At 36.8% G+C, this 13,090-nt stretch overlaps 1 protein-coding gene across 1 annotated transcript in view; it reads right to left on the reverse strand.

The window, feature by feature from the left end:
• Positions 1-3,398: 3,398 nt before the first annotated feature.
• Positions 3,399-13,090, reverse strand: part of CCDC169 (coiled-coil domain containing 169) — a 54,534-nt gene continuing 44,842 nt past the window's right edge. The window contains exons 7-8 of the mRNA XM_070749907.1: positions 9,815-9,891; positions 3,399-4,928 (exon numbers count right to left, since the gene is read on the reverse strand). Of these exons, the coding sequence (XP_070606008.1) occupies positions 4,826-4,928; positions 9,815-9,891 (180 nt within the window). The 3' untranslated portion in view covers positions 3,399-4,825. The remainder of the gene's footprint in view (positions 4,929-9,814; positions 9,892-13,090) is intronic.

The following is a 13,090-nucleotide window of genomic DNA, read 5'->3' on the forward strand; positions in this document are numbered from 1 at the left end:
TTACTTGGAGTTATATTGTGTTGTTCAAGTGTTCCCTTTATTTTTTTTAAGCAGTATATACAGGACCGACACAGACTTCAGAGGACAATCAGAACTGCAGAAAAAGCAATTGCTGCCAACCTGCCTTCCATTGAGGACCTGTATACTGCACGAGTCAAAAAGAGGGTGGGAAAAATATTTACTGACCCCTCACATCCTGGACACACTGTTTCAACTCCTACCCTCAAAACGTCGCTACAGAGCACTGCATACCAAGACAACTAGTAGTAGATCCTTGGAACAAACTTCCAGCAGACGTGGTTGGTAAATCCACAGTAACCGAATTTAAACATGCCTGGGATAAACATATATCCATTGTAAGATAAAATACAGGAAATAGTAAAAGGGCAGACTAGATGGACCATGGGGTCTTTTTCTGCCGTCAGTCTTCTATGTTTCTATGTTTCTAACTAGACACAAGAACATTTTTTCCCAAACACCATCACTCTACTAAACAAATAATTCCCTCAACACTGTCAGACTTTCTACTAAATCTGCACTTCTATTCTACTAGTTTTTCTCATCATTCCTATCACCCATTTCCTCCCATGTTGACTGTATGACTGTAACTTGTTGCTTATATCCTAAGATTTTTATTAATATTGCTTCTTCATTGCTTATTTGACCCCTATGACAATCATTAAGTGTCGTACCACATGATTCTTGACAAATGTATATTTTATGTACGCTGAGAACATATGCACCAAGACAAATTCCTTGTGTTCAATCACACTTGGCCAATAAAATTCTATTCTATTCTATTCTATATAACGCTCCATAGTGTTTTACATTTTTACAGATTACAAATGTCCACATATTGCCCCCAACAATCTGGGTGCTCATTTTACCAACCTCAGAAGGATGGAAAGGTGATTCATCTTTGAGACTGTACTCCTGGCTATGGACAGTTAGCCTGTAATAATGCATTGCAACCACTGCTCCACCAAGGTTTGTGTGTGTGCGTGCTAAAATTTATTTTTATTTTTATGGATTTTTAAAGATGTGGGAGGTTGCAGGAAAAAGCAGGCTTGTCAGAGAATGGTTATGAAGTATGGGGAGCAGATGTTTGTCTCTCACACAATCTCCCTTTCACCCACAATTGATGTAATTTATAGTATACGGTCCAATTGGTATATCTGAAACAAGATTAAATTATTCAGTTCCGATGATCGTAGCTTATACTTTTGGTGGGAGGGAAATGTCACCTCCTCTGTATAGAACTTTTTAAACCATGCTTCCTCTATGATTGGCTGAGTTCACACATTCTGCTAAACGCAAACCAGTTAAACCACATTAACGTTTCATCCATCCTTCCCCCAAATCCAGAATTGTGATTTCTAGTTCTGGAATTCCCAGTAATGGCCATATTGGCTATAGAATTCTCAGAGTTTACATTTGTACTTCACAAGGGCCCCATCATTCATTCATCCATCCATCCATCCATTCATTTATTTGGGATAGTTGGCTTAGAGAAAGTGAAATACGGTCATTCTCAGTTGAGCATGTTTAATCATCTAGGAAGTTTACTTCATCCCCTACTGTTTATGATAAAATGATGAAACAAGAGTCCTCTTACTCTGCCCAGTATTTCGACAGTTTTTTAAAATGTATACCTTATTTCTAAGAAACATAATAATAATAATAATAATAATAATAATAATAATAATAATAATTGGTACATCCGCGTCTTTGATATCCACATTTTTCAGGCTCCGAGTTGTATTAATACTTCATGATTGTGCGATTCTCTGACATTGAGAATTTCTGCCACTTTTTGATTTATAAGCTTTGTTTGTTTTGTTCCTGTAGCTCATTTGTCGATGGCTGCCCAGGTTCCACAGCAGCCACCGCGGTCCTTTTTATCCTGGGCGATGACCGAGCCAGTAGGGACTTTTTTGTTTTGTCTCTCCATTAGTTTAAATGGGTTAGGTACGTTTAGTCTGGCTCCTCTGCTTTGACCACTCCAGCAAGGTTAGACCTACCAGTAGTTTACACTACCACCGGCACAGCTCTCAGCTTCATTGAAGCACACAAGCCCCACTACCATGACAAGGCATACCCATCAGTGGGGCTTGTCATGGCTTACAAGTGGAACACTCAAAAAGGAGACAGAGGGACTAATGCTGGCGGCACAAGAACAGGCCATTAGAACAAATGCTGTCAAAGCCAGAATTGAAAAATCAACAGACGATCCAAAGTGCAGACTCTGTAAAGAAACAGATGAAACAATCGATCACATACTCAGCTGCTGCAAAAAGATCGCACAGACTGACTACAAGCATAGACATGATGCTGTGGCACAGATGATCCACTGGAACATGTGCCAGAACTACCATTTACCAGTGGCAAAGAACTGGTGGGATCATAAGCCCGAAAAAGTGGTCGAAAATGAGCAAGCAAAACGACTGTGGGACCTCCGACTTCAGACTGACCAAATTCTGACATCGACATCGTAATCCTAGGGGACAGCAAAATTGAGGAGAAGCAGCTAGAGAAATTAGTGAAATACGAAGATCTAAAAATCGAGCTGCAACGACTCTGGCATAAGCCAATGAAAGTGGTCCCAGTGGTACTTGGCACGCTGGGCGCAGTGCCAAAAGATCTCAGCGGACATTAGAAAACCATCGGAATTGACAAAATCTCCATCTGTCAATTGCAAAAGGCCGCTTTACTGGGATCGGCAAACATAATTCACCGCTACATCACGCAGTCCTAGGTGCTTGGGAAGCGCCCGACTGGTGATGAAATCCAGCATAGTGATCTTGTTTGCTGTGTTGTATTGTATTGACATAATAATAAATAATAATAATAATTAATAAATAATAATAATAATAATAATAATAATAATTTATTAGATTTGTATGCAGCCCCTCTCCGAAGACTCAAAATTTAAGGGATAGAGGGTTTCATCACGGTAGCACTGACTCTATTTTCATTATTATTTGTCACTATGCCAGATTTCCAGCTTGCAGTTAAAAGAATATCCACTTATCTTTCTTGTCTGCGTTTCTTGTCTCTGCTAAATGCCAGAATGTGAGAGTCAGATTCCTTTAACCCAAATGTCAGTAAGTTAAAAGAAATGACTGAGCACTTTATTAGTCTAAGCCTCTAAGAGTTTCCTGTACATTATTGGTTGGGATAGGTTTAGAAAATGATTCAGAAATGCTTCAGTATTAGGAGCATTACTGATTACAGTAAAGCCAATAGCTGTTTCAGCAACAATTCCTGAAAAATCTAAATGTAACAGCTTGGGTTGTATAAGTTTCTTAATGGACAGTTCTGCCAACTTTATAAGAAAGGGAAAAGGAAAAATATGCTCTGGACACAATTTCTATGCAGTATCATAAAAGAACATTTACTTCCAGCACAATTCTTTTTATGTTTATTCATGCAACAGCAAATAAACCAGCTCAGGTTTTAGTGCGATGCGTGGCCCAGTAAGATAGTCCCCTTCACAAATAACAGAGCTTATTTCAAAATAAACGAGTTTATAAAATTCAATAAACCATCATGGGGATTTTCTTTATGACTTAACACAATTAATAGATTCAGTTATTGTAAATTGTAAAGACTGATACATGTATTAAATAAGTGTAATCAATGAAAATTTTGTTCTGTAATATTTTTAATATAACTTGAGATTGGTAAGTAAAAAAGAGTTGGGAACTATTGCAAAACCTTGCACAAATAACAGTTTTTTTCTCCATAATTCCACATTGATTTTTTTTGTTCTTGCTTTTCAGAATTCTTTAACAAAGGTCTGGCTACCAAACAGAACATCACAATGGTTGGATTCATGCAAGAACTATCCAAACATATGCCATGTGTTATGAGGTACATAGCACTGGATGAGCTGGGGCTTGATTTATTTAGCATGGTATCTACACAGAAATTCTTTGTTGTCTTCTTCATAAAACCACAAAACCTGTCATAGAGGCAAGTAAAATGATATGGCCTCTCATTTTGATTCCAACCAACTAGAATACTGATTCTGCACACATGATCAAGGGAATTTTGGAAAAGTTTAGTCACTCACACTCGAGTTTTAGCTTGGGCAAGGCTGAATCCTGGCTTATTTTCAAAGGAAAGAGCAAATAGCTTGAACTAAGTGAGTCCATAACAGGAAGAAATAACCCCACTGCCCAAAAGAATGGTTTCAAGTCCAATATACCATGCAGACTGGACACACTGAACTGTAAGAATGTAAACTTTGCTTTCACTATAAATAAGGCCTGTATTCAATTCAAAGAAGTTGTTGAAATTCTTTCATACTGGCTGTGCTGCCTTTTGTATAATAAAACTACTTTTCAAAAGCTTGTCTATGTCAGAATGCCTATTGTGCCTGCCTATTGAAAGAAGGCAAACTTCAGTTGAAAACACAGATTGATAAACATTTTTTACAGCTTCTTGCATTTCAACAAGAAATAAAGGTAATTATATATGACGCCATAAGCCATAAAGTAGCTTGTTTGCTTTTGGATTAGAATGATTAGATCTCGATGAGGCCAGACCCAAGACTGTACATATAAAATCTGCTAGAATGTTTCCTAGTGTTCCCATATGTAGAAAGTATGTTTTGAGACTATGCCATAAGAATTTCTCTTTGAGAGGTCCTTGGTGTTCTCGAAGCTTGTTTGCTTTCCTGCAGATGTTTCATTCCACAAACTAGGTAACACCACCAGTGCTAGTCCTGTATTTGAGTTGAGGAACCTTTAACTTACTATTTAAAAAAAAAACATTTTGTGTTTACTGTAATTACAAGTGGCAAAATAAACAGAATAAGCAATCAGAGTTTCAGTTTTGGAAGATGCTTCACTCCTGCTGTTTTTTTAATTGGTCCCTTCTTTGGGTCCAGTATTCTTTGATTTCTTGGAATATTACACTTTCTCCTAAAATATAAAAAAAATAGAAGAAAATTCAGAAAACACACATTCACTTGCCTGTTGCTATAGAAACACGGCATTTTGTGATAATTGTTATACCACTACTAGATAGCAAGGCTGTAGCGAAATGGCCAACCTCATTTGCAGATGGGGAAAAAATATGGCACATTTATTTTTTAAGAAGGGAGACAAGACTAGATTTTGGCTGGTTTTGAAAGAAATGCATACAGCAACCTCCTCTTAAACAAATATTTTATCATGGCTGCCTCCAATGACTGCAGAAGCATGTATTCCTTACCCCATTACACATTTTTACCATTTCATTTAAGACCGGATTGGATCAGACCAATGTTTTATTCAAAATAGTACAATAAGGCCAGCTGTGTAATACAGGATTTACTTTTGGAGAGAAGCACTTAAGACACTAAACCTGGACAATAGAATTTTCCTTCTTGTTGAGTTCCAATACTGAAGAGACAGGAGACTGGTGACTTCAGCTCTTTATTTAATCCCTCCAGAGATTCGAACAGCACCCACACTCCTCGCCTTGCATAAAATGTTGAAGACCCACCTTTGTCGCCAGGCGTGGGGATAATTACCATCTTCTTCCCCCTTTTTTGTTATGTTTCAGCCTTACTGTATGATGGATTAGGTTGAATGTGTATGATTGTAGAGTTAGGAATTTTACTATGTTATTAATATTTTTTAAATTAACTTAATTTTTCTACTATTGGATTTGTAATGTATTGCATCACTGTTATGTTGTGAGCCGCCCTGAGTCTTCGGAGAGGGGCAGCATACAAATCTAATAAACTATAAACTAACTATTAGGTTACAGGGAGTAATTTCCAGCAGCAGTATGCAAAAGGCAGGGGATTTAAATAGGGAGCCAATCTGGCAGGGAACCAATCAGAATTTTCCTACTTTAGAAAACTTCCCAACTTCTTCTTAGTTCAGCGCATAATTTTGCATATGTAATCGCTGAGATACATAGGGTGTAACTTAAAATAAGTCATACTACGCTACAAGGAAATGAATTGACTTGAGCTTACTGTAATGTGTGAATCCAGGCCATTATGGTTTGTAAAGTATAAATTATGGCTTAGCTTACAGAAGCTAGACTATGATGGCTTGTTATATAATCCTTGGTTATAACAAACTGTGGCTTAGTATGAAGTGAGAATCAAGGCATAAAACAAGAATGTTTTTAATGGCCTCCAGTGAGACCTTAGTAGGCATAGATATTTTTTTTAAATGTCAAGTATTGTCTAGAGAAATATTCTCCTATATTCTGTGTTTTTGCACATAGAAACATAGAAGATTGCCGGCAGAAAAAGACCTCATGGTCCATCTAGTGTACCCCTATACTATTTCCTGTATTTTATCTTAGGATGGATATATGTTTATCCCAGGCATGTTTAAATTCACTTACTGTGGATTTACCAACACGTCTGCTGGAAGTTTGTTCCAAGCATCTACGACTCTTCCAGTAAAATAATATTTTTTCACGTTACTTCTAATCTTTCCCCCAACTAACCTCAGATTGTGCCCCCTTGTTCTTGTGTTCACTTTCCTATTAAAAACACTTTTCTCCTGAACTTTAACCCTTTAACATATTTAAATGTTTCTATCATGTCCCCCCTTTCCCTTCTGTCCTCCAGACGATACAGATTGAGTTCACTAAGTCTTTCCTGACAAGTTTTATGCTTAAGACCTTCCACCATTTTTGTAGCCCGTCTTTGGACCCGTTCAATTTTATCAATATCTTTTTGAAGGTGAGGTCTCCAAAACTGGAGGCTCCAGAATAACAACATTTTGTTGTTGTTAGTTGTGAAGGTGTGTCCAACCCATTGCGACTCTATGGACAACGTTGTCCAGGCCTTCCTGTTCTCTCCCATCCTCTGGAGTCCATTTAAGCTCATGCTTACTGCTTCAGTGACTCCCTCCAGCCACCTCATTCTCTATTGTCCCTTTCTTCTTTTGCCCACAATCTTTCCCAGCATTAGGTTATTGCACATAAGCTACCCATTTTCTGAGCTCTTTCCAAAAAACATGCTGCTTGTTAGAAAAATATTAGGACTGTAGAAAAAAACCATTGGTACCAACTTGCCTTGCACTGAGGACCCGTATACTGCACAAGTCAAAAAGAGAACTGTGAAAATATTTACAGATACCTCACATCCTGGACATAAACTGCTTCAACTCCTACTCTCAAAACAACGCTACAGGACACTGCACACCAGAACATTTTATTCCCGAATGCCATCACTCTGCTAAACAAATAATTCCCTCAACAGTGTCAAACTAGTTCCTAAATCTGCACTACTATTAATCTTCTCATCGTTCCCATCACTCATCTCCTTTCACAAATGACTGTATGATTGTAACTTTGTGGCTGGTATCCTTACAATTTATACTGACTAGTTCCTAATATGATTTGATTGCTTATATGTACCTATCATTAAGTGTTGTACTTTATAAATCTTGACAAATTTATCTTTTCTTTATGTACACTGAGAACATGTGCACCAAGACAAATTCCTTGTGTGTCCAATCACACTTGGCCATTTAAATTCTATTCTATTCCATTCTATTCTATTCCTATTTAAACCTATCAGCATATTGCATTATTTCCCATTTAGAAGCTTGTCATTAGATTGGACATTCAAATTGCTTTATAGGGGAAAAAACAACCTATCACAGATTTGCAGGTCAGAGTAAGAGTCAAAGAAGTTGAAAATGAAGATCATGAAAAATATGTGGTACCTTGTTCACACTGTAATAGCCACCATCTTGACTTTTTAATCATAGCCTCTGGAAATCCTTGTTATGATAATATATGAAACAATTGATTTCTACATCCTAAGGATTTTTCTGCTCATGTATATAGCAGCTATAAATACTGACATCCAGATAGTTCTTAATAAAGTAGTTTATAGGTCCCTAAATAAAAATATCACATTGATCTCCTGATTTTGTGAAAGGGATGTTTACAAAATGGTAATAAAATGTAAGCTGTTTATTTTGCGTGTTTGCTATTTTAGTATAAATACAGTAGTACATTTAGTTGGAAATGATGAAAAAATTGACCAAAAAAATCTTAATCTGTATTTAGCCAGGCTTTTAAATTGTAATAGATGAGACAACTAGATTTGATTTTCAAAATGGGACACTTAATTCTAGTTCTAAGGATAATCATGAATGCAATAATTATTTGCTTTGAGAAGATCACAAATACCACACTCCAAAAATCTTACATTCTAGATCCCTCCAAGTGGGTTGGTTCTTTTCCTGGTGAATATTTAATAATAGAGAAATAGACTACTTTTTGTGATACCTATATAATTAAAAGACTATGTCTGACTTTTACAAACCTACATAAAGTAATTAGGAGGTGGAGTAGTGCCATCTTAAAATTATCCGCATTATTATAGAAAAGGAATTTGTGCCATCTCTACGATGTTAAAGATAAGGTAGGAATTAATGTCTCTAAAAAGTGGGAAGCTGAAATAGCATTAAAGATAATTCATTATTTTGGGTTTTGCTATCAGCTGTTTTAAAGTAAAAATTTAAGCTTGAATTTAGCATGTCTGCAGACCCATGGACATTTTTGTCTCACAGTAAGTTCTAATTAACTATATAAAATTGTCTTTTATTTTATTTTATTTCATAATATTTCAAAAGCATAAGTTATTTGAATGGTATTCTGCATGCATACAAATAAAATCAGGGCATCAGGATTGAAAAGCAATATATACGGGAAGTATACACACTATATTTAATTGTATTTTTAAAATTATGGGTTATTGAATAAAACAAAACTGAACTTATTTATTTACTTCAAGTTTATTTTGCATTTTTAACACTTAAGAATGTATGTATGAGGTTTTCCCTAACTTTATATTCTAACAACCTCCCATGATAACTGGGTTAAGAAATTTATTCCAATGACTTTCAGACAGGTGTTTGAACCTGATCTCCTTTGGTCCATGGTTAACCCTAAGTAACTATAACTATAACTTTTGCCAGACCCATCCTTGAATACATTTCATCTGTCTGGAACCCATACCACATCTCGGACATCAACACCCTTGAAAATGTCCAAAGATACTTCACCAGAATAGCCCTTCACTTCTCCACTCGAAACTGAATACCCTACGAAAGCAGACTATCAAACCTAGGTCTAGAAAGCTTAGAACTACGTCGCCTAAAACACGATCTAAGTATTGCCCACAAGATCATATGCTGCAAAGTTCTACCTGCCAATGACTATTTCAGCTTCAATCGCAACAACACAAGAGCAAACAACAGATTCAAACTTAATATTAACCGCTCCAAACTTGACTGTAAAAAATATGACTTCAGCAACTGAGTTGTCGAAGCGTGGAACTCATTACCCGACTCAGTAGTGTCAAACCCTAACCCAAAACATTTTTCCCTTAGACTATCCATGATTGACCTCTCCAGGTTCCTTAGAGGTCAGTAAGGGGCATGCCCTCCGTCCCCTGTCCAATTGTCTCTCCTTATCTCATTTATCTTTTCTTCCTTTCAAATATGTTCACCTATACTTTTATATCTTATCTTCTATTCTTTTCTTTACTTATATTATTACATATCTTTCTCTTCAAGGTGTATTATGTATTGGAATAAATAAATAAATAAACAAACAAACAAAACAAAACAATTCACTTTCTAGCTTCATGTGCTACGTGAACAGTATTAGGTAATTTACAAAATAGACAGGGCTAAGAGGAAGAATCCAGCCCAAGGTCAGGGAATAACTTGGACCCTGCTACTAGTCCAACATCTTAGCATGAGTAAATAGAACCAGTAATAGAACAATTAGTATGAGTAAAAGAACCATTTACCACCAGATAATGAAAACTATTTACCTCAGGACTTGGTTTTCCTTCTTCATTTCAGCTGCATCTATTTTCTGCTTCTCTAATGGTTTTAGAGATCCTGATACCTGCAAAGATCAATAGATATTAAGCCCTACTCTTTCCACCCCAACACCACTTCTACACAATTTGCATCTCTAATAGTTTGGAATTACTAGAAGGAAATCTGGACAGAATGCTTGGTTTGTAAAGGCTGATCTACAAACATAGTAGGTATACTCATTAGAATAATAATAATAATAATAATAATAATAATAATAATAATAATAATAATAATAATTTATTAGATTTGTATGCCGCCCCTCTCCGAAAACTCGGGCGGCTCACAACAACAATAATAACAATGTTACAATGGAAAACAAATCTAATATTAAAAGACAGTTAAAAACCCCATCATTTAAAAAACTATACAACACACGCGTACAATACATAAAATGTAAAAGCCTGGGGGAGGTGTCTCAGTTCCCCCATGCCTGGCGATACAGGTGGGTCTTAAGTAATTTGCGAAAGACAAGGAGGGTGGGGGCAGTTCTAATCTCTGGGGGGGAGTTGATTCCAGAGGGCCAGGGCCACCACAGAGAAGGCTCTTCCTCTGGGGCCCGCCAAACGGCATTGTTTAGTCGACGGGACCCGGCGAAGGCCAACTCTGTGGGACCTTATCAGGAGCTGGGATTCGTGCGGTAGAAGGGGGTTCCGGAGGTATTCTGGTCCGATGCCATGTAGGGCTTTAAAGGTCATTACCAACACTTTGAATTGTGACCGGAAACTGATCGGCAGCCAGTGCAGGCCATGGAGTGTTGGAGAAACGTGGATGAATCTGGGAAGCCCCCCGATAGCTCTCGCAGCCGTATTTGAACAATGGTCCAAAAACTGCATTAAAACATGTGGCACATAGCTCATTTTATAATGATTGCAGGATATTACTAAGGACTAGCTAACATACACTCCAATCATTAACTTGGAAGTTGAATCTTCTACTGAAGGCAAAGAGCAAAGTCGATAACTTAAGTTGCCAATATGGGTTTGGATTCTACACAACGGCCTATGATACTTTCATGAAAGACTACTGGGAAGAGTTGGGCTACATCTTATTAAAATAAAGAGAGTGTTTGGCAGGGGCTCATAAAAATGTCAGGAATAAAGTGCCAAACTGAAATACAGCCAAGACCAGGGTGAAAAAATAAGAACACAAAGAGATAAGCACTGGATGAGGATCAGTTCAGTTCAGTTTAGAGGACAATATAACAAACTGGCACTCAAAAGCTCAGAAATGTATATACTAATCCTGGGCCTAGAAAGCCTAGAACTGAGACGCCTTAATCAAGATCTAAGTATTGCCCACAAGATCATATGCTGCAATGTCCTGCCTGTCGGCGACTGCTTCAGCTTCAACCACAACAACACAAGAGCACACAACAGATTTAAACTTAATATTAACCGCTCCAAACTTGACTGTAAAAAATATGACTTCAGTAACCGAGTTGTCGAAGCGTGGAACTCATTACCGGACTCCATAGTGTCATCCACTAACCCCCAACACTTTATCCTTAGATTATCTACGGTTGACCTATCCAGATTCCTAAGAGGTCAGTAAGGGGCGAGTACAAGTGCACTAGAGTGCCTTCCGTCCCCTGTCCTATTGCTCTCCTATATCTCCTATACCTTTCTTCTATTCCTATATCTCTTCTTCTATTCTTTCATTGATATGTTCTATTACTATATATTCTTTTCTATTATTTCTTAGATATATTTTACTATGAGTATCTCCTCTATAACCTTCATCATGTATTTTACTATGTGTACATAGATATATACCCACTAAAACCCTCATTGTGTATTGGACAAAATAAATAAATAAAATAATGAACAGAGTTTAGGAAATATTAAAGAACTAGCAATCCTAACTTAAGAAAACAAATTTGATATCATAGACATTATTGAAACTTGATGAGATGACACCAATAATTGGCCAATAAAAGTTACAATATATTCAATATGAATACACCCAATAAAAGAGAGTGAGTACACTGCACTCTGTATAAATAAAAAATATCATTGCCCATTCTGGAATCCGTTGAAAGAATCCTGTTGAAAGATTTGTTTAAGAATAAAGGAGGAATAACCGCTATAGACCATCTAGGTAAGTTCGGCAATAGAAACACTTATGTAAATTGCACCTTCTATTGAAGACAGAGAGCAAAACTATTTCCTTTTAAAATAGAACACACAGACATAGAAAGAAAAAGAATTAAAAGGAACCTATTTAGATCCCAATAGCAATCAGCTATTAATCCAGTTTCCAATATTCAGGCTTTGGAATGTTCAGATTAAACTAAATGCTTTCAGTGATAGTTAAGTGTTTACTGAATGCAGAATTTAAAAAGAGAAGATGGCCATAGACCAGATACACTCATTGATTTCTCCCCTTTTCTTTCTTTTCACTCTGCAATGTATATACATTTATTACAAAATCCAAATGCGCTAAGAGCTGGCTTTACAAATGGAAATGTTTTTCAGCAAATGCACCTCATTCTATAAGACAAAAGATAATTATACAGAGTGAACCATTTGCCTGCTGGTTTAAATACATGGATTCATGGCTAATTGCAGCCTTCTTCCTAGGCTTGTACATGATGAAAAAATAGCGGTTGTGTAATAGAGTAAAGTAAAGTATTTTTATTTTCTTTTAACACTATTTAAGGAACAGTTTCTTTGAGACAATAGAAGACAAAGTATATATTCTTTATTACACAATAGCAAACATAGAGATCAATACACAAACACACACATGTGTATGAACATTGTATTACTCAGTGGTTTACTGATTCATGGGGAAAATTATTATTAGACTATAGGGCTATAATTTTGAACAATAAGAAGGCATTCCAATTACAAGAAAAACTTAGAAACTTATTTACTTGTTTTCTCACAGAACAGAAAACTTTAAACCTATATCTAGACCTATATCTAGTGGTCAAAATAGGAAGCACCATACCCACCCCCGTCCCAGTTAAAAGCGGTGTTCCCCAAGGTAGTGTACTGGGACCAATGCTCTTCATTCTCTACATCAATGACCTTTGCGATTACATCACAAGCAACTGTGTCCTCTTCGCAGACGATGTAAAACTCTTCAACACCACCGATAACACAACTATTCTCCAAAAAGACCTTGACGCTGTTTCTGAGTGGTCTAACACATGGCAACTCCAAATCTCAACTAGCAAATGCTCTGTCCTACACATTGGGAAGAAGAATCTGAACTCCAAA

The sequence above is a fragment of the Erythrolamprus reginae genome, chromosome 4 (assembly GCF_031021105.1).
Source record: "Erythrolamprus reginae isolate rEryReg1 chromosome 4, rEryReg1.hap1, whole genome shotgun sequence".
In the NCBI taxonomy this organism is placed as follows: domain Eukaryota; kingdom Metazoa; phylum Chordata; class Lepidosauria; order Squamata; family Dipsadidae; genus Erythrolamprus; species Erythrolamprus reginae.